Source organism: Lissotriton vulgaris, chromosome 6, assembly GCF_964263255.1.
Source record: "Lissotriton vulgaris chromosome 6, aLisVul1.2, whole genome shotgun sequence".
In the NCBI taxonomy this organism is placed as follows: domain Eukaryota; kingdom Metazoa; phylum Chordata; class Amphibia; order Caudata; family Salamandridae; genus Lissotriton; species Lissotriton vulgaris.
The window spans coordinates 1,793,495,965-1,793,522,945 of record NC_141694.1 but is presented as its reverse complement, the minus strand read 5'-3'; the positions used below and the strand labels follow the sequence as shown (position 1 = coordinate 1,793,522,945).

Genomic DNA, 26,981 nt, shown 5'->3' with positions numbered 1-26,981 from the left:
TAGATTCGAATGGCATAATGAAAGAAACACCCAGTCAGCTGATCTCCAGTGGTTAACGATAAGCCACAAAGGGGGAAGAAGTTTGGAACTCTTTAATATCTACCTGAGGGGTGCCAAAGGTGGCGTATCCCATCTACCCTCCACAGGCCTAGACCACAATTTGGCAGCCTGCAGTGTGGACTCTTATGTAATGCTCGCAGGCGACTTCAATTGCTGCTTTGAACCCCTGGCCATAGAAGACATCTTGGATACTTTTGAGGAGGATTCTAGGAGAGGCATCCCTATTCTTAGCCTTGACCCGATCCCTAAATGGTCGCAAAATGCCATCGAGATTACTGCTCTTTGCATGGAGCACAACTTGCGTGCTGTAAATGGGCGCTCCAAATCTGATCAATCAGGTGCCCATACCTACAACAGACCAGGCCACACTTCAAGGATTGACTTTGTGATGCTCAATTATAACCTCTGGCAACATCATCAAGACATGGAGGTTATAGCATCAAGTGATAGTGATCACAATCCCCTATCACTAACTATCTCATCTCCTTGGCAGGGTGGAAACCAAGGCCCTCCTGGCCATAACTGGAAATCTACCCACGAACTAGCCCCCACAAACTGTAGTAGGCGCTTGAAGTGGGCAAAAGTTGCAGCCGATGAAACAAGGATGACTCAAGCCGGGACTATTTTGGAAAGAGTAGAGTCTCGGATGGACACCCCAGAGCGATCTGATACTAGGATTCTACCCCTATACACCGAGACTGTTTTGGCATTGAGTAATTTATTTATTGTTCCCCAATCTACCCGTAGGGGCCCCGTGAAACAATCAGCTAAGTGGTTTACAGGCAAATGTCGCGTAGCTAAGAGGGAACTCGTGGCCACATTAAAAACCAAAAATGCAGCTGATATTAGGGCCGCTAGGAAAACTTATAAAAAAACCTTAGCTGTAGCCAAGCAGGAATATGATTCTAATTTTTGGGGAGATCTAGTAGAGGCAAGCACCAGGAAGGACGCCAAGGGGTTCTGGGACCTTCTAAGATCCAGGGAAAAGCCGATTGACCAACAGCTCACTTGTAACATTCCGGGGGGCGTATGGTTCGACCATTTTCTGAAATTATATTCTGCACCACCCTCAGGTCCTCTCCTGTCAGGGGTCCCACTCACGGTTTCACTGCCCAAATCTATTTTTGCGCCCATGTGCCAGGCGGAGCTATTTACTAGCTCGGATGTTGAAAAAGCAATCCAATCCATCGTCCCAAACAAAGCGGCAGGTCCTGATGGGATCCCAGGAGATCTATTCAGGAATTACCCGTCTTCCTGGAGTAGATTAATTTCCTCCCTTTTGAATGAGGTATTACTGGGCGGTGCTTTTCCAGACTCCTGGAGGGGCGCTGAAGTTGTACCCATTTTTAAAAAAGGTTCTAGGGACGATCCAGCGAACTACCGGCCAATTAGCTTATTGGATTCTTCCCAAAAGGTGGCAGGAAAAGTGGTTTTGGGCAGAATTAGCCAGTGGGCCGATGAAAATAATATCCTGTCAGATCTCCAAGCGGGTTTCAGAGCAGGAACAGGCACAATCGAGCAGACGTTCCGCCTTCTGATGATCTATTGGAAAGTGGTGGTGCTGGGAGGGGGCAGTCTGTACATGGTCTTCATTGACTTGCGGACTGCGTTCGACCTAGTACCACAAGCACTTTTATGGAACGTCCTCGATGGGTTAGGCCTTCCCCCCTACCTGCTCTCGCTCCTTGTAAAATTTCATGACAGGAATTTTGCCCAAATTAGATGGGGTACACAGGGAGAGAAAACACCTCGTATACCTGTGGACAGGGGCGTAAGGCAAGGGTGTGTGCTTGCCCCCACTCTGTTCTCTCTTTATATCAACGGAGTGGTGGAGCACTTACTTCAGCAACCATCAGACGCACCCACCCTTGCTGGTAGGAAAATTCCGACGCTCCTGTTCGCGGACGATACCCTCCTCATCTCGAAATCCCCAATGGGCATCCAATCGCTGCTCTCCAGCTTTAAGGCCTTTTGTGACGAAAGGGGTTTGGCCATAAATATAGGGAAAACCAAATTTTTGGTTCTTAATCCGCCCAAAAAATCTGTCTTTCCTCCACTCCTAGATTCTGTTCCACTTGATCGCGTTAAAGAATTTGACTACCTGGGAATACGCATCAGTGACACTATGAGCTGGAAGGCACACCATCACAAAGTGTTCTTGACGCACAAAAGGGTGGCAGGTGCCTTGCTCAAGGAGCAGCGTGCCTCATCATTAAAACCTATTGGGGCGCCCCTGGACATCTATAGGGCAAGGGTTGCGAGCGCGGCACTTTATGGTGCCGAACTGTGGGGCACTCATAAAGTCGACACTCTGGCTCACCTTGAGAATAACTTTCATAAAGACCTTATGGGGTTGCCCCACAGCACACCAACCATCCCATTGCTGCTAGATGCAGGTACCCGGGCTATCTGCGATCAAGCGAAACTACGCCCACTTCTGTTATGGTCCAGAATCTGGAATGTGCATGAGCTTCGAAGTTATGCAGAAGCTCTGAATGACATTATGTCACTGCCGGGCTCGCATAAAATCATCTGGCTCAGAGAAGTCAAGAAGTTGTTGCATAAATTAGGATTAGGAGAGGCTTGGGCTAACAAATCTGCACCCCCGAAACAACAGCTCAAAAAGATCTATTGGGCATGGGTAGACAGTGAGAGGGTTTGCAGTACAACCCATTGCAAATCTGCATCACTGTTCTTGTTGATTAAAGATTCACCGTCCAGGGAACCTTATTTGGATATTATCCAGAGCTCATGGGACAGATCATTGTATATCAAGTTTAGGGTGGGGGTGCTCCCATTATGCGAGTTTACGTCCACTTGGAAACCGCCGGCCCAAACTGTACCTTACTGTCCTTTTTGTGACCAAAGGATAGAGTCTGTGTCTCACATGCTGTTCGAGTGCAATGTTTATGCTGCCCCGAGACGTAGGTGGTTGAAGCCCCTCTGCAGGTGTTTGGGAACTCGTTCTCATCTAGAAGCACTGCGTATTTTACGTACAGACGCTAGTCCTTTCTTTTCTACCTGCATGGCAAAATTTTTGGGCTGGGCCTGGCGCCTTAGGACTGCAAGGAAACTGTTAATCCAGTGACTGATCCTTCACACTTAATATGCTGCTATGAAATGTTCTTATGCTGTTGACTGCTATTTTTAATGTTTTTAAAATAATGTATGAAATGCTTTTATGATATGAATTTTATCGAATAAAGCTTACTAATAATAATAGTATTAAAACTGCTCAGTCTCCTATGATGTTAAGAAATTCTGTATCTAGAGACGTATAGTGAATATTTGTCAATTAATGTGAATTACAGAGTCCCTGCTAAAATGTAAACAGGATTACTTTAACAACGAGTCGATTGCCATGATATTAATTCCACTGTGTATCCATTTTTTAGGAACATATGTATACTACGACAGAAACTGATTCTTTGTCTTGATAAAGGTGCTCTTAGGTACGCTCCCATCCTAAGAGCATGGACCAAGTACTTGTGTTCATCCACAGCTCCCATTTTTGGTGGTGCTTTTTATTTGTGTTTAAGCAAAAGACACAAAATTGATGGATGGAATGCATAAAAAATCAAAACATTCACCCCCAGTCAAGAGATCTGGGTTAAATCCATCATTCTTTTGCTCACCCAGTTTAGACCTGGCCATATGCAAATCAGTCTTGACCCTGTGCGTCATGGGAACAGTCCCGCTTGGGAACAGCACCCGGTCTGGGAATACCTGGTGCACTTAGGGCGAGAAAGCAAAAGACACTCAATTGATGGACGGAATGCAGATCAAATCACAACATTCACCCCCAGTCAAGAGATCTGGGTTAAATCCATCATTCTTTTGCTCCCCATGCCACCCCAGTTTAAACATGGCCATATGCAAATCAGTCTTGACCCTGTGCCTCATAGGAACAGTCCAGCCCGAACAGCCAGGCACGGTCCTCCCTGGACCGGAAACAAACATGAGTGGGTGATTGTGAGTAGGTATATTTGGGTGGGTGGGTGAATGTGAGCAGATGGGTCAACAAAGGAAATGGTGGGTGGGCGAATGTAAGTGAAAAAGGAGAGGTACCCCTTAACTAAAGTCAAGGGAAATAGGGTTCGCCAACCAATATAAAACAACGATTCCCTTGAGCAAGGTCATGTACATAAACACCATAAGTGGAAAAAAGCAATAACTATAACAAGTAAATCTAGAGTAAAAAACTGACAAAATTTATTGTATACAGTAAAGTTAAAAAAGCAGAAAACATAGTAAGCTGCTTGACACAAGGTAAAAATAATTATAACAATAAAATAACAATCCATCATTCAATACCGACCAGCAATATTGCTAAGAACAGACAGAAAAACAGTAAGACATACAATTTGTGCAATACAAGGTGTGTGTTCTAATATTCTTTTTAAGGCACCGGTGTTATGCACTTTAAGATTGTACTGTGTCAACAACAGTGTCTGAGCCACGAATCACACTGTACTAGGGCGTCGACGCGTTTCGGTGGTTTGTTGAAATTCTATCCACCTTTATCAAGACACAGAATCAGTTTCTGTCGTAGTATACATATGTTCCTAAAAAATGGATACACAGTGGAATTAATATCATGGCAATCCACTCGTTGTTAAAGTAATCCTGTTTACATTTTAGCAGGGACTCTGTAATTCACATTAATTGACAAATATTCACTGTACGTCTCTAGATACAGAATTTCTTAACATCATAGGAGACTGAGCAGTTTTAATACATTATGCCATTCGAATCTAACACAGGTTCTAGCAAAGAAACTATCATTTATATTGGTTCACTAGCGTTCTGTGTTAGCCTCTGCATTACACACAAATATGCCTTATAAGACTCTCCTCTCTATATGTAACCTCTAGAGAGTTTCTAACAGGTTTGAATTTTGAATATTGTATGCGATCTTTGCCTTAGGTGTTTTCTATGACTATGATCCAACCCTATGAACGTGGGACAATCGATCTTTTCGTTTCGATTTTTGAGCCCAAATGTACCCTTTCTTATTCTACAAATAAAGAGGCGCTTAAACACATTAGGGAACCAACTTGACCATTCTGACCTGGATAAACTGCGGGCACAGATAGTGTCTTACCGTTTTATGTAAATACGGAGTCATGACGAAATAGAGTTAAGGTAGTTCCTTTACACCATCTCACAGGAGGTAAATAACGTGTGTCCATTTACAGGCGACCCTAAGCTCGCAAACAAAACACAATGCAGGCAACCATATACTAAGCCAGCCTCTCACATCTATAATGGTTTAACATATAGCTCGATCGATGCTTATACTGCAGAACCAGAAGGATTTAGGATGCCTATGGACATTTGTAGAAAAGGACTCTTGACAGTTGCATTCATTTGTTTTACAGGAGTGTTAAAATGAAAGATTGTCTCATAGACAGGTCACGTAGAAACAAGTTGTAGGTTTATTTGTCATAGAAACAAGTTGTAGGTTTATTTGTCAGGTTACAGGATCAACTATAACTTACAAGATGATGGTAAGATCCATGTAATGCCCCACCAGGAGCAGCCTCCTTGCTGCTCAGCCCATCTCTTCCAACTGACATCTCCTCCTGTCCCACTCACACAACAATCCAAATGACATCATTATAGACTGAGCCGCAAGGGACAGAACAAGAATAAGGAAGAAGCACCAACCAATTACAATTAGGTTATAGCAACAAGTCATCTCATTGAGTAGTTATACATACCCGTTATTCTAAACACTATGCATAGCTGTTATTCTAAGTGCTATGCTTTCAAAACTGCTGTGATCTTGGATTACCTTGGAGATTTCCTGTTATTAATGTTTCAGTTCTGTGTTCCAGACAACAAACAGAAAGTACATTTTATTATGGGAGAATTATTGCATCTAGCCCATATGTAGATACCCATATGTTTTCCTAAATCACTTTCCAGCTTACATTTATGTATAATCAGCGAAAAAATAGTAGTTATTAGGTCTTACAGTCAAACCCTTGTACAATTGATGCTTGATTAAACATTGATGTATTTTGTGTAAATTGACTCATTTTGCAAGAAGGCTTTGCCAAGATGTGGGTTGGTGACAGGTGCATTTGTTTGTTTCCTAGGCTGCGGGCATGTTCCTTGGAGAGCTCTCCTGTCTTGCCGCCTTCTACATCCTGGTGGCGAGTGACAGAAGAAGGCCAGAACCTCGGCTACCCCCATCTCGTCCATTCAACCCACTACTCTTCCTCCCACCAGCCCTATGTGACATGACAGGCACCAGCCTCATGTATGTGGGTGAGTGATGGAACAGTCTTTACGTGCTGTATGGTAGAGCCAATGATGAAAGCTATTGGGGTGGGAAGAGCAATAGATTAATAACTGGTCCTGAATAAGGTACACAGTTGGACAGGTGGTGCTGTATAGCAATCTATGGTCCAAGGACACATGTTGGTCCACAACTCTAACTGATGATGCCCGTGACTGCTTAGAAAATTAAATATTATTAGCAGATTAATAAAGTGTATATAAATAAAGAAGCAAAATGTAAAATTCAAAACTTTAAATGTTCTGTAAATATGATGGAATATGAAATTACATGAAAAAAATTACGTTTGTATCTTCAGATTTATTCATGGGAGCAGTGCAGCAAACAGATTATAGTATGGACAATGGTAACCCCAATTGAATTTAGAAAACGTCCAACCTTCTAATTAAAATTAAGATTTTTGTATTTGAAAGCTTGTTTCCCTATTGTGTATTGTTTTCTAGTTCAAATCATAGAAATTGCTTCAGCCGGGGTCCCTGGATTTCAATAATTGTTAGTTGTTGGTCCACAGATATCAAAAGTTTAAGAATCACTGATTTATTGCACGAAGAAAACAATGATGCCTGGAAGAATTTAAGTTTAAGATAGTTTTAGCTTGTTTAGAAAAACAAAGCATGGGTCTCCCACTTTCAGAAAATGCTTGAAACCCCTGGATATGAATTTCTAACCTTAACATTACAAGACTTTGCAAGGAGAAATAGCAAAATGACTTGTATCATTATCTTATCAGCCTTTGAGAAGGATCACAAAAGACATTGAGATTGAGCTTTCCTGCTGCTCATAAAATAGAGGATAGGTGTATCAGCTGTATGTGTGTCATGTTGCTTGATGTTTCTTCATCTGCATTTGTTCCACTCGGTTACCCAGTGATAGGCCATACCCTTAGATGATCAAGAGTAAGACTTTAACTGTTATGTTTTAAACTTTGAAATATCTCAGAAATATGTCACAAGCTGCTCTCAGCAGGGGCGTAATGAAGGTCCCTGCATCCCCCACGGAATGGAGGGGCCTGACACCGTTCACCTCAAAGGAGTCCCCCTTGGGCTGGCCAGCTTCAGACAAATAAATCACTCAGAAACTGCAAGGGAATGGGTAAGGGGGGCCTTACCTTACCTTACAGTGGGCCCTCTAAGGTTTTATTATACTACTGGCTCTCAGGTCACTTAGGTACCCATTAGTACGTCCTGGGTTTGCTGGTGTCGATTACAAACCCCCACAGATACAATTAGCAGAGGGGCCTTGTTAACTTTAGGCATGCAAAATTAATGGGGAATCCACATTTAAACTTGAGAGCAGGACTTGGTAACTCCAGTTCCCTTGAATTCCTCATTAGTCACTGCGCTTTCGCCCATATGTTTTGACTGAAATATCCAGGTGAATGAACACAGACCCCCAGTGATCCCACGGACCTTGTATGTCTGATGGCACCATTATCTGCTGTTGCTGGCTCCATGAGAACTAAAATGGACTTTGTAATAAGCCCTTTAGTGCCCTGCAGTGACCTCTGACTGCATAATCAAAAGCTGCAATATTCTAGCCTTGGATAGGCCAACTGGCGTCTAGTCTTTTATCCTGTGCATAGAGTGGAGGTTTCATGAATTAGCCACTGTCTTTTGTAAATATGTTTTTGTGACAACCTTTACAGCTTACCTATCCATAATAAACACTAGATTGATGGCTTTGAGATCTTTACAATGGGATTTCACCTCAGTTACTATGACAACTTCAAATCACCTAGGAATTGCAGCAGATCTGTTTCTGAATTTAAGGAAGTGTAAAACTATCAACTCTGATTTGTGATGTACATGAACTGGCTTCTAATCAAGGAACGAATGAAAGTTTAACCTAAGTCACTGGTTCACAAGTAACTTCTTCTTATATATACCAGGTTTTGGTGTACTGGGTCAATTCCTGTGGCAAAAGTCACATCTACCAGCGTTAAGGGCGAAAAGGGCTTTGAAGGAGTTTAGTATCCTGAGCTCTACAAAGAACATTAAATGCCTCCCAGGTAATCAGCTATTGTACAGGGAGGGCTGGTAAAGTGGATAGTTGTGCCCCCCTGTGGGCTGCAAAATGAGCTCCTGGTTGGTGCTTTCCACCAGTTACAAATGTTCCCCACTGGGAATCAGTAACCAAGATAAGGCAATGCACTAGCTGGAACCGAATGGTTGGTGCCTACCCCACTTACCTCTAATAGCACAATAATAATTACAGGTACTGCTTTTGGTGTTTACAGTAATTGTAAAGTTCCTGTTAGCACATTCAAAATCAAGGGACTGTCCAAAACAGAAACAGAAAGAATAACCTCAGAACCCTACAGAAAGGTTGCTAAGTATTCAGTCTCATGGAAAACGCAACATGCAAATGAAATAAATATGAACTATTAAATGCACTGTAGTAATCAGAGCTGAAATTCTGTCTAGGTTGGGTGGATCACATGACAAAGGTGAGTATAGCATAAAAGCACCTTGAAGACACTTTCATGTCTCCATGATCACTGTTACTCTTGCTATTCCCGTAACATTGTTTCTTTGCCTGTGTTTTACTATGCTCTAGTAACTGTTGTATTTTGTAACTTGTAGACTCACTTGATCCTCATGCAAATCGCTCTGATATCCTTCGGGATCTGGTTTGCGCTATATAAAACTTTCAAAATAAAATAAAATAAATAAATCTCTGACAGTCGGAAGTCTTTTCAGAAGTGAGGGTTGAAGCTAGACTCAACATTGATATAAAAACTTTATGTGCAAGTACACTGGAAAGCATACACAGTGAGAGATGGTGGATGGCTTGAGGACCAGATGGCAGGGTAGCACTGGTGGGAGCCGTTTAAAGGTCAGATCAAAACACAGGCGACCGACAATAGCCGCTGAATGTGTAACTGGATCCCTTGGTAATGCACTTATACTGGCCTTGAGGGATGGACTTCAGTAGGGCCCCTGTTGATAGTCATCCTAACAGAGCCCTTTCTGAGATGTGTTGTAAATTTATTTCTCCATATAGATTCCTCCGGCCAATGAAAAGTAATCGATAGCCTCTTACCAGGATTTCAGTGTTAGTGCTCTTCAGATGGAGGTCCCTCTACTTCATCCAAAGGTGGCTACTTCAAAAGCAATTGATGATCTTGCAGTATTGATTAGGACCATATGTATAGATGGGCAGTATCTGCCTGAGAGTTGCAATACCATATGGTGAATTTACCTCTACCTGGCACTGTAGATGTAGAAACAGTGTCAATAATAATGATCTGTGAGTGACCGCACATGTGGTGTTCAAGTTTTCACCAGGTGGCTTCCGTCTGTAGGACTCTACCTGTTACCCGCGCCCAGTTCTCATTTGCTCAAGTAGAACGCCAACGTCCACATGTTGCAAGTCAATGGAAGGTCAAAGAGGATCATGACTTCAAGTTGTCCATTATCAAGAGGCATGAGCAGATCTTCAGTTACTATGGATTCAGTGCATATGAGTGGTCAGATGTTTGATCGGTGGCCATGTAATCTGTTGTTTGCCTCCTCATTATCATGAAGGTTGCCTTCGCCCACCTTCATTGTCTTTTTGAAAAGGAGCAATCCAAGCTGGGGATATGGTCTGGCTGGTCCTTAGAGTCTGCCGTAGGTTACCTCAACAGAAAGGCAATGACTGGTGGATTTAGAGCAATGATAGTTCTAGCTGCCTTGAGGGACTGTACTACACTCTTGAGTCGAGAGAGCCCAGCAGACAACAAGGTTATGGAAGGAGTGCTTTAATTAGTCTCAGTCACTGTTGATTTCTCTGGGCTGCAATCCAGTACAACTTACTAAATGTTTCTAATATAATGTTTCATGATATCTATAATATCATTCTGACATTACCTACACTTTTGATCTTACGTTAATGTTTGATTTAATTTTTGGGCAAATAGATGATGTTTTTGTTGATTGGGCAGGGATCCAGAGCACACTATGCGTATCCAAATGATATTCTTATCTTCAAGTATTAATACATACGGGATAGATCAGACCAAACGTGAATTTTTCAAAAGTTTATTAGTCAACAGCGTTCACCTCTAGGGAATCACTGTACCTGTCACTCTAGCCTACACGTGTTTCATCACAGCATGTGGCTGTGACTCTTCAGGGCTATAAAGGATATAATAAAAAACAAATAATAACAAAATAATAAAAAACAAAAAGATAATTCAAACATACGAAAAGTATGTGTGAAGAGAAGGGACACCAGTGAAGTGGAAACCAACACAGGACGAGCGGGAGAAAACAAAAGTAACTTTTGCATTGCAATTGAAAAACATTCTTTCTTATATATTCTTAACTCTAAACCTGTGCAACAGAGTAGTGTTTCGTGACATACGGCGCATATGAGGTTAAATAATCCTCCAATGAGTGAACCTTTGTTCATATCTTAACTAACAAAAAACAAGTGTGTTGTGAGGTGACTTGCCAGTATTAACTGTCTCACTATAGACGGTCTTGACTTAAAAAAAAAAAAAAAATAAACACAATTTTGTCTTACATGATACTCAAAGTATAAATAACCTGGTCCATAAGAAGTTAGCAGTATACTGTAAGATGGTTCATAGAGATGTACCGAGTGGCAAAAGCAAATGATTCAGCGTTAATTTAAAATAATCAAACGGTTGTTAAGCCCTTGATAAGCAGTAATCTCTACTTCTAATTTCATAGACGCTCTCAATATGTAAATTATTCTTACATGGAGATCAAGCATGATTAACCATTGTTCGGTTAAGATTGTTTAAGTAATCTTTCTTTATCACACACACCTTGTTTGAGTAAGTACGCAGATAGCCCTTGAATAATAATATGCACAGTCACTAAGTAATTACCGGTTCAAAGTCTCAACTTACAACAGCATTCTCTACATCTCCCCTCACTTGTAAGTAAAAGGAGTAATATTTTTTCTTTCGCAGCTGCCTACCTAAGCCCCATTTAATATTACATTATTGCACGGAATCTAATGGTCCAGTTTGAATTGCAGTTACCCTTAATGGCTTAATTGAGTGACACGGCTTCGTTTCTATTTTTTCGCATGTTTTGGTAAAACGGTACTCCTTTTACTTACAAGTGAGGGGAGATGTAGAGAATGCTGTTGTAAGTTGAGACTTTGAACCGGTAATTACTTAGTGACTGTGCATATTATTATTCAAGGGATATCTGCGTACTTACTCAAACAAGGTGTGTGTGATAAAGAAAGATTACTTAAACAATCTTAACCGAACAATGGTTAATCATGCTTGATCTCCATGTAAAAATAATTTACATATTGAGAGCGTCTATGAAATTAGAAGTAGAGATTACTGCTTATCAAGGGCTTAACAACCGTTTGAATATTTTAAATTAACGCTGAATCATTTGCTTTTGCCACTCGGTACATCTCTATGAACCATCTTACAGTATACTGCTAACTTCTTATGGACCAGGTTATTTATACTTTGAGTATCATGTAAGACAAAATTGTGTTTTTTTTTTTTTTAAGTCAAGACCGTCTATAGTGAAATGAAATGAAATGAAAAAGAAATTTCTAAAGCGCACTGCGGCCAAGCGGCTTCCTGGCGCTGAGGAGCACAACAGTTTCTACAGAGGGTCCCATGAGAGGTTAGCCGGGAAATGCCTGAAGAAAAAGAAAAGTTTTAAGGGCTTTACGAAAGTGGGAAAAAATGGGGATAGAGCGGATGGAGAGAGGGAGATTGTTCCAAATCTGGGGGGCCAAGACAGAAAATCGGGTGCCCCCGGTTCGGGATTTACGGAAGCGGGGGACATGAAGGAGAGAAAGAGAAGAAGAGCGGAGAGAGTGACTGGGAGCGTGGGAGGAGATAAGAGAGTTAATGAAAAGCGGGGCAGAACGAGCGTGCGCCCGGAAAGCCAGACAGGCTAATTTAAAGCGGGACCTGAAGAGAACCGGGAGCCAATGGAGGGATTTGAGGGCCGGGGTGATGTGGGAGGATTTGGGAAGACAAAGGATAAGACGGGCCGCCTGATTTTGGATGGCCTGGAGACGGCGAGTTTCGTAGGCAGGGATGCCTACGTACAAGCCGTTGCCATAATCCAGGCGGGATGTAATAAGGGCCGTGATAATGGTTTTAAGGCCATCAACAGAAAAGAACCGGGAGATCTTGCGAATGAGGCGGAGGGAGGAAAAACAAGAAGACACAACGGAACTGATTTGGGTGTGGATGGACAGATCATTGCTGATCTTGATGCCCAAAGTCCGGACTGAAGAGACAGGAGAGGGGGGAGGACCAAAAGAAAGGGGCCAGGGAGCAGAGGACCAGGGATTAGACGAGCCGCCAGTAAGGACGAACTCTGTTTTATCGGGATTGAGCTTCAAATGATTGAAGCTCATCCACTGAGAAATGAAAAGAAGAGTAGAACAGAACTTAGGAAGAGTCAGCTGGGGAAGAAAGATCGAAGACGAGCTGGAGGTCGTCAGCGTAATTATACACAGAGACCCCCAGCTCGAGAAGAGAGGAGATGAGGGGGCGGATGTAAAGATTGAAGAGAAGAGGGGAAAGGGAAGAACCTTGAGGGACCCCACAGGTGACCGGGAGTGGGGGAGCAGAAAAATCAGAAAGGTGGACTGCCTGTGATCTGCCTTGGAGGAAGGACGCGATCCAGGAGAAGGCAGTGCCTTGGATGCCCGCTGCGCTGACACAGTCGAGAAGGATGGCATGATCGACAGTGTCAAACGCAGCGGACAAGTCCAAAAGGACCAAGGCCTGGGGGAGGTTGCTATCGGCCTTGCCCTTAAGTTCATCTAGGACCGCGAGGACCACTCCCTCAGTGGAGTGGCCAGGACGAAAACCCGCCTGGTGGGAGGCCAGAAGATGATTCTCCTCAATGTAGGCGGAAAGGCAGGATGTCACGTAGCTTTCAAGAATCTTCCCTAGGTAGGGGAGAAGGGAAATCGGCCTGAAGTTAGATGGAAGGGAGGGATCAAGGCCAGCCTTTTTCAAAATAGGAAAAACAATAGCAGATTTAAAGGAGGGGGGAACACAGCCCGAGACCAAAGAAGTGTTAAGAAAAGTGAGGGGGGGGGGGCCGGACAACTAGTGTAAAGAGTTCTAAGGATCCGTGCAGGGGCACAGTCTGCAGGTGAACCGGACTTGACCTTAACGAGCAGGTCAAGGAAGAGCTCAGGAGAGATAGGTTCAAAATGATCCAGAACAGAGGAAGATAGATGAGAGTGGTCAGGCAGAGCAGGAGGGGACACAGTGGGAATATTGGCCTTAATGGTGATAATTTTATTGATAAAATAATCGTTCAAAGAGTTACAGAGGGATTGAGAAGGAGCAGGGGAGAGACAGGCACGGTGGGAGGTAGCAAGACTGTGAACAGTGAGACAGTTAATACTGGCAAGTCACCTCACAACACACTTGTTTTTTGTTAGTTAAGATATGAACAAAGGTTCACTCATTGGAGGATTATTTAACCTCATATGCGCCGTATGTCACGAAACACTACTCTGTTGCACAAGTTTAGAGTTAAGAATATATAAGAAAGAACGTTTTTCAATTGCAATGCAAAAGTCACTTTTGTTTTCTCCCGCTCGTCCTGTGTTGGTTTCCACTTCACTGGTGTCCCTTCTCTTCACACATACTTTTCGTATGTTTGAATTGTCATTTTGTTTTTTATTATTTTGTTATTATTTGTTTTTTATTATATCCTTTATAGCCCTGAAGAGTCACAGCCACATGCTGTGATGAAACACGTGTAGGCTAGAGTGACAGGTACAGTGATTCCCTAGAGGTGAACGCTGTTGACTAATAAACTTTTGAAAAATTCACGTTTGGTCTGATCTATCCCGTATGTATTAATACTTGAAGATAAGAATATCATTTGGATACGCATAGTGTGCTCTGGATCCCTGCCCAATCAGAATAAGAGGGAGGTTTTTATACCTCTTCTCTTTACAGAGGTTAAGGTTTTCCTCTGGCCAAGAAGCACCTTCCTGGAAACCACGACATTCTAATACTTTACCGTGAGAAGTTGAGCGCCAAATTTCTGAACACTTAAAAAACCTGCTCACAGACTATACAAAGATGTTTTTGTTGATGATTGGGTTCAATCTAAAGGCTGAGGTCAATTGTGTTTGCAATTAGATGTGCTGTGCGTTTGTGGACTGAGATGACACATGTATTAGTCAGGTTGTTCAAGACTTCCAAAGAAAGTATGTTCTGCAGAAAGTCAACCCAAACAGGAACACTACCTAATATTTATGTGAGTTAATAAGAAACATTTTTGTTGATTAGGGATGAAGTGCTTACAGGTGATTCCTTTGACAATTAGCTCTATAGAAAACTTGAACTAGCCATCACCCAAGGCCATCAAAGTCAGCAATTTCCTAAAAGCAAGATTCATATTCATGGTGGTTTGTGAAAAAAGGATTTATACCATCTTATTCAGAAATTGAACTGTCATATTCTGGTCATAATTGAGTAGATAAACATCAAAATTGCAATTGATTGAAACTGAAGTTGGCAGAATGTATGGATGAAACACTGCTGCAGACTGGGGTGCATGGGTTGAGCTAGAACTATGTTTTTTATTCCTAAATTATTCTATGTGTGAATCCTTAATAAAGAGGTAGTTCATTACAGTTTGACATAATAAAATGATGTACACTTCATCACGACATATATTATGAACATCTCTATATAGCATGCCTCCATTTATAGGAGGACAGATGGGGCACTCGATCACTAAGCCATTCCTCCTCTCTCCACAGCTCTGAACATGACCAGCGCTTCGAGTTTCCAGATGCTGCGGGGGGCTGTGGTCATCTTCACGGGGCTGCTCTCGGTGGCCTTCCTGGGCCGGAAGCTGCTATGGAGTCAGTGGACCGGGATTCTCATCACCATCGCCGGGCTCGTGGTTGTGGGCTTGGCTGACCTGCTCAGCAACGAGGACAGGGAAGGGAGCCTGAGCAATGTCATCACAGGTGCAGACGTCATTCCTTTTACATGTGTCACAATATATTTTTTTCTTATGAATGGTGACTCATTGTCATGCACAAATGAACATGTGGGATTGGGTTGTCCAGCAAGGTCTCCACACGCCACAAGGACAGACAAACGTTATTCTGCACCTTGTACTTCTCTTTTTTGTTGCAAGATCTTCTTTCTTTTCTTCTTTTTCTTGTGCTTCTTATCTTACTCAGCATTAGAGGGAACTGAAGGGGAAGTGGAGAAGAGGACCAGGGCACCACTGTTGTATAGGTTTTCACAAAACTCTTGCTTTTAGTTGTGTCCTACAAGTGGTGCTTGCAGTTCAAGGAATGTCTTTGTAGCATCAGCAGCACGGCTGTGTTGGTCTGTTGTATGCTCTTTCTGTTAACATGAAGCTTAAACAGCAATTCAAATGTGTTCACCCACAGAGACGTTTTAAGGCATGGGCAAAGTGGGCTCTGGCCCAGGGCCGCAGCCATTCAAGGCCCTGCTGAAAGAACCAGCTCTGTTCTGCAGAGTCTTGCCCTGATGACCTTGAACAATTCTTAAACAAATTGTTTTAAATTCCATTTTCCTTTAATTTATTTTTAATGTGGGTGATGTTTGAGAGTCTATTACATTTTGCAGAGGAATGTTGTGTTTGTGTTTCATGCAAAATCTATTAAAAAAAGTTTTTTTACATCAAAACAGAAACTCACTTATGACAAATGGGAGGGTGTCACGGAGAGTATATGCAATAATGTTATTGAGCTGCTGCTGTGTTACAATATCAAAAACACACGTCACTGTCCCTGTATATTATGTGTAAACACATTCCAAATTTGGACCAGTGTCCTGTGCACTGTCAGTGATCTGGCTAAAGAGGGCATGAAAACGCGGAAATTGGATCATAAATTCAAAGCTGTTCTAAACAGGGCACCCCAAATTACATTTGCTCCAGAGCCCCCAAAATCCTTAAGATGTCCCTAATCACCGACTCTTAACTTTAAATAGTAACATGTGCTTCTTGTCCTTCGTTGAAAAACAAGTGCTTTGATTGACCAATAGGCTGGCGGAGGGCAGAGTGGAGTTGCTCACTGTGCAACGTTCAGCACATAGAATGTATTGCTGTAAACATATGCTACACTACCCTACACTATGCAGTACAATGCTAATGTCATGGAATACACAGCACACAAAGTACAATGCATAGTACAGAACATTGAATGCATAGCATATAATATGCAGGACAGGTTATGCAGTATGAGAAATCAATTATTCATTTCCGAGGGATTGACCGCAACAGATTAATAGGGCACTATTGTGCTAGGTTAGAAATAGAATTATAGATGGGGAACAGTGAATCTGGGGTGTTTTTCACTGAGGGGGTCTGAGTGACGTCAAATAGACAACGAGAGCGAAGCTCAACTTTTCTATGATGTCACTGAGAAACCCCATGTCACTCATAAACCTGTAATTCACTTTTCACCCATCTATCATTTTATGGTATGTATGGACCCCAAAATCACATGCCCCTGTTTTCAACTGCTACGCAGTGGGAGAGGAGTAATGAGGGAGCTGTACATAACATATACAATTATAGATGGGGAACAGGGCATTTCGGGGATGTTTTTCATCGAGGGGTTCTGAGTTACCTCAGAACCCTGAGGTGTAAAAGATCCCTGCAATTCCCATGTTACACACCTATAATGTTATCTTATGTATGGCCCCCAAAAGCCTCCACCCCTGCTTTCAACTGCTATGCAGTGGCAGAGTAGTAATGTGGGGACCATGCATAACATGGAGTCTGTTATGTATCCCTGTCTCAAAGGGAAAAAAATACCTACCATTCCTGACCAACCCCCACCACCTTCCCTTCTTTCCTTCCCCCTCCTGCAGCTGTGCGTTCTGTCAAAGCCGATAAGCAGCGCTGCCCTGGCAGGGCTCTCTGCTGCGCTGACAGGCTCTCCGAGAGCCCTGCCAGCCTGGCCTGGAAGGACTTTATGACGTAGCAACAGTGGGTACCCCCTGTTGCTATATCATAGCAGTGGGCTATAAGATTCAGAAACTGAAATAAACAACTGAGGCTATCTATATGAGGGCCAGACATAACAATACAGTTCACTGATATACCTCTGCTCGGTCCTGATGTATATTGGACACAAGCAGCAGGCTTTCCCCCGAGAAATATGGGATACATTCAAAAAAGTACGTCACAGCATTAAAGTCAAGAACATTACACAATACAATTCTCAATCCACATTAGAAAGGTCATGAAAAATGTAATAAGCAAAATGGTATAAAATAGTTAAAGAGACCGCATCTGTGAATTTTAAAATGCTTTAAATAAAAAGCACAAAGAAACCTCAAAACATGAATCACTGTCCAAAAACCTGGTACACTATGATTTCAGGCTAACCTCAATGAAATAGGTGGTTGTTTAGGCCTGGCTGGTCCTTAGCAAAGGCGAAGGCGTCTCTAAATGAGGACCTCAGACATTTTTCTGGAATTCAGACTCTTCCGACAGGGTCTACCTCTGCACGGTGTCCACCATCACCCACCCACTCTTGCATCATATCCTGTCTTGTTTGCTTTCAAGCTATCCCAGAACCTATGTCTACAATGGCCGGAGTCAGGCTCTCCTCTCTGGAGCTCATAGCACCTCTCAGTGGAAATCAGGAACCAGCCCCTCCTCTGATCTGGGACCAGGTTTCACCTCTAGTGGAAGCAGCTAAGAATGTCGACAGGGCTCCCTGGTGTAAACCTTCTGTTACGGAAGCCGGGGCTCTTCGGCCACCTGTGCTTGTCCACTCCGCAATGTGACTACTTCTTGCTGTTGTAGTCTACTCTGTTGGTATTGAGCTCCTCTCACCACTTGTAGAGATCTTTGAAATACAACTGTAGACTGCAGTCAAAATGTCTTTATTGCCTTGTTGCTTCTGGGCAGTAGATGGTTGCAACTGACCTCATACCCTGGTGATGTCCACCCTGTCCTCGGGTGTAGATGCAGTGGTATATGCTGCGGGGACACGTCAGGGGCCTTTAACCTAACCCTTGGTAGAGACATGCAGATGTCTCCCCATGTCTCAATGGTCACATTGATTCTTCTTGCCTCGGCTACTTCGTAGCCGCCTTCCTGGCAGACGGATCAACTTTCCCAGCTTACTAGTCCTGAATCTGGGGAGGGGATGTGGCTGTAGTTACGCCAACTCTGGAGGACAACGAGATTATGGTCCCCACTGGTGTACCCCAGATTCCGGCAAAACAAACCTTGCCACATTGACTGAAAGTTTCTGAACCATCTTCAATACAAAATTGCAGACAGTGTGGGTTTTTATTCTAATATTTGGTGCTGAGACCAGTTTCAGACAGTTTCTGCCTTTTGCTATTCCTCTAGGCTGGTCTATCAATAGTCTTTGTGCTCAGGTGTCAGCAGAAAAGTGGTTTGCAGCGGGCAGTCTTCTTCAGCAGAATTCTACAACTAAAGCAGACAGGCAAGGAGGGTGCCCCAATTAACTACCTACTAACTTGTGGGGTTGGCCCTTTCAGAGTACAATGGGTCAGAAGACAACTCCCTAGCTTCAAAGGGGTCCTCTCTCTCCTTCCCTTGAGACTCCTAAGTCTGACCCTTTCCAAAGGGTTCTTGGGATGCCCAGAAGGAAGCTCGACAACTCCCATCTGCTGTCTAGGCGCTTCTTCCAACCCTCTAGCTTGGGTACTGGTAGATAGTAGCAGATGCAAAATAAATCGAGTGTAGCTGTAGCCACGTGTCACACATGCTCCGCAGGCATTCTCTACACGTAACATAACATGTGTATTTGTAAAGCCTCCGTTCACCCAGAAGGGTTTCTTGGATCTGAATAACAGATGTTCATTGTTATCCTACTCTCATTTTATCGACCTCAGAAGGATAAAAGGCTGAGTGGTCCTGCTCGGATTTGAACCTGTCACCATGAGGTCAAACACAGGCCCCTGCAGTGGGCACATTATTCCACTAAGCCACCAGACCCAACTAATACAGGTACTGTACACAAATGGACTACATATTCTCCTCGTGGATGGGCAACGGATTGCAGGTGATTATCAGACCAAGTAAAAAAGCCTGCCCTCCTCTGACATCATATTGTGTCCACAAAGGCCATCTCTGCGCAGCTCAGTAACCATACAGTAGTCTTGTTAATTGGGGTGCACATGGTGTGCCCTCCCGGGCACAGGGCCCGGCTCGGGGTCTCAATTCTTGTCACAAAGGGTACCTTCAGCGCACAGGTATGATGCTGAGGTAAGGGTACAAAGGCAGTTCTTAGCAGATTGCTGGGTCCTTACCTAGCACGCTTTGCATTCTGGGACTGTAAGTCTGATCTCCTGCTGGTTAAAGGCTGCTTCACTGCACGTGGTCCCATTCCTTCCTAGCATCACTAAAGATAACCTGGATCTATGCAAAGTTCCATCATACGTCACAGACATTGAGTGCTATATAGAACTGTTAAATCAAGAAATAATTATAACGGGTTGTAAATGCAACATCTGTGCCAAAGTATATTTGTGGGACGTTTTTTGTACTTCAGTATATAGCAGGCACAAATTGTTACGTTTTTAATTAATTAAAGGCCTACCACCAAAAGATTTGCATATTCTCTATTATGGCACCGCAAGTGTTTGTTTTGGTTAGTGGTCTAGCAGAAGGAGTTCGGGTTCACTGCAACGGTTTTAAGGACTTTACTAGAGCCGTAGATTGTCAAAAGTGGGTAACTTCTGAAATGTATCTCATTGCACAGACATGACTGCTTGGCTTCACTTGCGATACAGCGTCAGTCACAGTGCGCACATAAGGCAAGGAAATGTCACACATAAGCAATCTGAGAGCCTGGCAGATATAGGTGCACCATGAGGCTAATGGCCGTGCCCAAATCCAACTTTGTATACCCTAAGTCTGTTCCAAATGATTTTGTAGGCCAGGTGGCTGGGCCCGAAAAGGTTTATTGAATGAAAGCGATTCTTATTTACTGAGAAAATAACTTTTTGTTTTACAAAAAATCATTGAACTTCTCCTAATGTGCATGAGTTGAAGGAATGTTACTACAGAGCTCTCAGGTTTCCTGGTTCCATGTGTGAGCAGCTCGTGCAGTCCAGGTGTTTTTGTCATCACATGCTGGGATTTGTAGTCCTGTTTTTATTCTATTAAAAAACCGAGACTGTTAGTCCCAGGATTGAAAGAAAATACATGAAGTAGATGAGCTAGACATAAGTGGAATCTGGAAACTTGAGAGCTCTGGTTATTATTATGATGCAAAGCCTGAACAGCACAGCACAGCTTGTGTCTTTTCAGCTCGCGTCAGCATTTGAGGATGTTGGCAAAGATGGGCAGGCTTCTTATATTTATCTCATTCCTTCCTCAGGCGACCTCCTCATCATCATGGCACAGATTATAGCAGCCATCCAGATGGTCCTGGAAGAAAAGTTCATGGCCAAGCATGATGTCCACCCTCTGCGAGCGGTGGGAACAGAAGGTAGGTGCATGGTAGGCGTAAAGAAGGACCTTTCTGGACCTCTGGATTCAGTAGACTTGTACCATGCATTCCATAGGATGAACTGCAGGAAACCCACAAAAATGTCTCAGGCAAGCAAGGGCCCTGACACAAATATTCTGTGAAAAAGAAATAAAAAAAACACAAAAATGAAAAATAACTCCAGTGGTAATCTGGTACTATCATAGTGTAGAGTTAAACAAAACATGTCCTTAGCCATATTGCCAGTATATTCACACACTTGTCTGTGGTGTGTATTTTCACAGCAACTGTAAATATTACCACTTTTTTTAAATAATATTCTGAGACTGAATGTGATACGAAGACAATGATCAGTAATTCTGGTGCACTTATGACGTTGCTGGTGTCTGCTTTATGTATTTGGAAGTCAGTTTTAGTCATTTTGATTAAATATTGGGAGCTATCCAGGAATTTGAATTTGAAGGTCATATTCCTATGATCATACATGCACCTCCACCCCTAATACAAACACTCACCCCAACGCTAACAATACCACCCATCAATAACCTTGAAAAAGGTGATCTACTTAACACTGGCATTCGACTACACACAGGCCAAAGACCCCACTTTGGCCCTTGGCAATACCAGAAACCTTATCTTCCAAGACATCTTAGTCATGAACACAAAGTTACCCATCAACCCACAGGGCACTGAGTCAAACTCCATTGACCTCCATTGACCCAATCACCAGGCTATGCAATTACATCAAACAAAAAGGCAAATTTGCAATCCATAATCTAGCCCATTCCTTCTCACACGAGTCACTATAAACGCCACAAAAACATCAGGGCATTGTACCAGCTTCTCAATCACATCTGAACCACTTTGCCGCAAGGACTTGGCGTGTGGATTTTCGGAACGCCGACTGGGGTTATCGGGACCCAGCCTGAAAGGTGATTACCTCAGAGTGACCCTGAAATTTTCATCTACCGAAGACCTAGGAGTAGGACTACCCAACGGTGCATACTCTGCACGTTATACTATTAAGGCTACTACCTCTAAGCGACTCATTCAGCAAATGTGAAGCTAGGCAGAAGAAATAGGACCATTTACATTGTGAGGAATTCGCTCGTCTATATAGTAAGGCGGCTATTATTTTCACACGGTTCGCAGAGATATATATGAGAGATTATTTGATAAATATTCACTCTCACTTGGATTTATCTTATCCTTGACCACCTGCATAGAGGGATATATATACTTTAACCTGAGGTTCTGCCTGGATATATATACACGTGTGACGACACCTTGTGTGCCCTGAAGAAGTTCCGCTTGACGGAACGAAACGCGTTGGCTGATCTCTTAAATGGACAATTAAAACAACTTTGAACTTCTTTTGCAATTACGATTCAGCGTTCATTTATTTTGGACAGTCTTTGATTACGAACTTTGTCACCCACGCATAGTGGAGACTGAAAACTCTTAAGCGGTGCTTTTTCAAGTTTGATATTAGTATTGATTTTTCCCAAGGTTTTGGGATATACTCTCAGGACAGGGAGTATTTGAAAATTTGCACGCTATTCTAATGGAAATTATATACAATTATTGGTGATATGTGGGTTGCTGCTTTGAGTACATAAGAGTGGTCCACTGTCCAGACTGTGTTGTACAAAAAACACATCTGAACCACTAACAATGACTGATATTTTGAAATTGTCTTTACCCAAGCTCATCAAACTATGCATCAAAATAGAAACTGACACTGCCAAATAGGCCATCTTCACATCTCTCATCAAGAAAGCAGCTCCTGATGCTGGCATCAAAAACAACTACTGTTGGCATCTCATGCTGGTTGTATGGCACTACAACGCGGGCTATTACCACGCGTGCCATTACAACGCAGTTTTTACAATGCAAGTTGTTACAACAACTTGCGCTGTAAGCGCTGGATAGTGGGATAGTTTAATTTTCTATTCCAACTCCCGCCCACGTTACAGTATGGAAAGTGTTGGATTAGAAAATTAAACTATTCCCTATCCAACAGCGACCTCCAGAGCAAGTCGTTGTAACGACTTGCATTGTAAAAGCAGCGTAGTAATGGCAGCGCGTGGTAATGCCCGCGTTGTAAAGGCTGCTCACCTCTTAAGCTTGTCGAAGGTCTTTGAGAAACCGCTGTTATCCAGCTTCCAGCTCACCAATCAGGGCTTTATCTGAACAAAGCTATTGTCCAGGACAAGGCAATGAACATGGCCTGGTCAAAATCTGAAGTGATGCCCTGGAAATGACAGAGACCGGATAGACATATCTGATAGTGCTCCTAGATTTAAGGATTAGGGCCCCAAATTCTATTGTTCCAGTTTCTTCAACATATCTTTAAAACTGTGAGGGGGGACCTGCTGCCCATCTTAAAGTTGGCACACTTGTAAGGTGCATAGACCTGTTGAGTATTGTCTAGTATCAGAAGACTCTGGATGTATTTGCAATATCTTTGAAAGCACTGTCCAAATATTCTGTTCTCCATTACAATACATTCTTTGCTATAGGTGATGCTTGTAATAGAGAGGGGCTAAGTTCTCCATGTACATATTTCTAACCGTATATTAACTCCACATAAAAGAAAAGTGAACCCACCAGAAGGCTGAAGGTAAATACTCTTCACCTGTGCCACAGTTTTTTTGCTGAAGGTCATTCTATTTCCTTTCATTGTACTCTGCACTTGTTTAAATCACAGGTCACTGACGAGATGGGCTCTTGGCAGCCACCCTGGCACTGAGCACCACTTGGCCTGGACATACCTTATCTGACGAAATTGTGGGACCCACAGCATCATGGTGGCATTTAGAAGCATGTTTAGGCTATCTATACACATGAAGTACTAGCTACATCCAAGCAGAGCTGTGGATGGCCAGTCGTGGAGCAGCCTTTACATGTTGCTCCGTTGATGACAACCCACGTCCCAGGGCTATCGAACCAAGAGGTTCCATTTAATCTCATGTTCTTACTCCTTCATCCATCAATAGACTTACTCATTCATTGTGTAATCCACTCAGCTGTTCGTCCATTCACACATTCACCCCGTAATGCAGCCATCTGGCTATGTTCTCACACGTTCATCCATCTACGTCTCAATGCATCTACCCACTCAGTCATCATGCAGACATCCATTCATGCACTTACAATGCCCTCCATGTACTCAGTCTCTTTCCCATTTCCATCCATTTATGCACCCACTCATTTATCCATTGACCCAACTCTTGAATCATTCTCATAGTCACCCATTCACCAATCCAGTCATTTAATCTATGAAGAGACACTTTGGTTTCATCATGGCAACAATTGCTGCAATTAGATTTAATTCCTTACATATGCCACTTTCTAGGCTGGGAACGCTGATTCACCCTGTTGGCTTCTTAGTGAGAACCCATTGAGTCAGCCTATCGGCTTCTAGGCGAGGACCCGCTGAGTCACCCTTCCAGGTGTCCTTGTATTTGCCCTACCATTCCTTCTGGAAGGTAGATATGTTTTTGCTTCTGCTTTTAAGGTGCATTTGGTCACTACTGGGTTAATTCATGGCCTGCACGTCCTGTTGCTGCAGACACTACAGCACAGTCTGCACTCGGATCCCCAGCTGGTAAACGTCACACTCATGAACCGATGTCTAAATGGTTACTGGATTCAGGAAAATATTTAGTTACTCCTGTGAATACTGATCACCCTCATTGGATCTTGATTGTGTCTGAGCTTCATTACTTAGAATCAGAGGAGTGGGGGATGGTTTGTGCTGCCCAATAAATCTCTAACCTGTGTTTTGGAAAAGTTACCAAAACCCTTGATGTCTCAGTGCATAAGGTTTTTCTGCTGATTTCTTTAAACTCCATTGACATCCCTATCTCTTTGTGTATTTGTGTAGTTTGCCTAAGCGGATTGTATCTAGATTTTTTAAATGTACATAAGCCAAATTCCGAGAATCACAATTTGGGTTTGCAAATCGGTATTTGAAAAGGATGTGTTTAGGGCGTCTCTTCCTAATACCGATTCTCTGTGGTACGTATCAATGTTTTGCAATCAAATTACGGACGCAAAACATTTATTTTTTACTGACACCTCAGAGGAGGTGGTAACCATTCGCAAATTTAAGAGCAGGCAGCGTTTCATAAACGCTTCCAAACAGGATGCATTAAAAAAAAAAAGATTGCTTCATTAAAAAGAGGTCACAGACATGGTGGTCTGATGACCCTAGCAGGATCTCACATGTTGGCGTCGATATATCGATGACATTTTGGTGTTCTGGAAGGGTGACCGATCCACCTGCGAGGCTTTCTGCATCTGGATCAATGAACAAGACCCATTCTTAAAATTCACGGGCACTATTTCTGAAATGTCAATACCATTCTTGGACCTAACCATCTCTTTGGATCCGACGACGATCAGTACCACCCTGTTTAAAAAGGATACTGATAGAAACAGTTTACTCCCTTACAACAGCCACCACACGAGGGCCCTGAGGGACAATTTACCCTTCGGGCAATTCCTCCGCTTACGGAGAAACTGTAGTTCCATCATAAACTTCAAGCAAGAAGCAAAGACTCTACAACACAAGCTCCAGGACAGGGGTTACCCTACACGACTGTTGAAAACATCAATCAAAAGAGCATTAAACAACAATAGAGAATCCTTACTTGAAGTTCATCCCAAAGAACAAGATGACACGATCACATGCGTGACCTCGTTCACAAAGCATTCGACGTTTATAAAAAAGACTGTCAATTCTCACTGGGGCATTCTCAATTCTGCAGGGATGGAGCTACCGCGCCCACGCTTTGCATTTAAAAGGACAGCGAACTTAAAAGACACTCTGATCCATACCCGCCCCAAGAAAACGAGCACCCAACCAGTCAATACCCTCTGGGTCCTCCCACCGGTCACCGGGCACTACCGCTGTGGCTCCTGCGTAGTGTGCCCCCAGACCATCCAAGGAAAAACCATCGCACTCCAAAGAGATTTCACTTGGACAATCAATAGACACACCAATTGTAATAGTTCTAGGTGTGTCTATGTCCTGATGTGCCCATGTAAGATGCTCTACATCGGGATGACGATGCGCTCTGTTAAACAGCGCATTATGGAGCACAACAGTAATATTCGCTGCCTTAAGACACACACCAAACTCTATGAACACTGCAAAGAGTACAATCACTCCATAGAGAGCATTCGGTGGACTGTCCTTGAATGTTTACCAGCAATCAGCCAACAAGCCCTCTTTAGACTGGAACAAAGATGGGTACATCGTTTACACACTGATGAACTGGGTCTCAACGATGCGGTGCCTTGGACGACGTTAGCCAGATAGTATCGTACTCGGACTTTATTGTCCTGCTCCCAGTTATTGCCATTGCGCTTTAATTGATTAATTTCCCGTTCTAAGATGGCGCCTATGTTTACCTCGCCAGCCCAGCAGGAGCCTCTTCGCTGTCTACCCTTGCGTGACGTTGCCTAGCAACCCAACGGACACGCCCCCAAAGCGCGCGCGCAACTCGCTCCCATCTGCAACGACGGGGCTCCACGAGTGTACCGGCTGTCCTGCTACCGGCGTTGACGTGGGAGGGGTAGGTGCCTAGAGGCCTGCTGCCAGCAACCCTTGAGGTAAGGTGTGGAAACCCCCCCTGTATGACCCCCGCGTGCGCTCCGCTGTGCTCGCCGCGGTTGGTCTCCCAACAGCACTTCAATACACGGTAAGCCGCGTCGCCTGAATAACCATCTTGCCTCGCGGTGCTTCTTACTCGTTTGTAGGGACTCCTCACTTGTTGCTGGCCCCACCAGGTCAGCCTGTGGGATCTACACACGGGAAGAGCGGGTGAGTGTACTATTGCCTACTCCTACTCTGCGAGCATGGTAGTTGATGCTAAATATGTCACCCACACCGGTGCTAGCCACCACCTATGATTACACAGAGTGTCAAATGGTCCATTCTTTTGCGGTTTTTAGCTATTTACCAAATATGTTTACCTTGATAAAATTCCTCACGTCACTTGACTACTGTAGGGTTCGAAACACTCACTGTTGCTAGTGTTATTGGTACACAACACACAGTATGTCTGCTCTGATGTGATATAGGCAATCACCACGATGCATGCCACTATTGGAGCATGCCAGCCACATACAGGACGCAGTATTACCTCGTTCTGGCTCA

General features: G+C 43.4%; 1 protein-coding gene across 1 annotated transcript in view; it reads left to right on the top strand.

Moving 5' to 3' along the window:
- Positions 1-26,981, top strand: part of SLC35F6 (solute carrier family 35 member F6) — a 153,383-nt gene that overhangs the window by 114,393 nt on the left and 12,009 nt on the right. Inside the window, exons 3-5 of the mRNA XM_086928059.1 lie at positions 6,165-6,336; positions 15,107-15,319; positions 20,702-20,812. Of these exons, the coding sequence (XP_086784185.1) occupies positions 6,165-6,336; positions 15,107-15,319; positions 20,702-20,812 (496 nt within the window). The remainder of the gene's footprint in view (positions 1-6,164; positions 6,337-15,106; positions 15,320-20,701; positions 20,813-26,981) is intronic.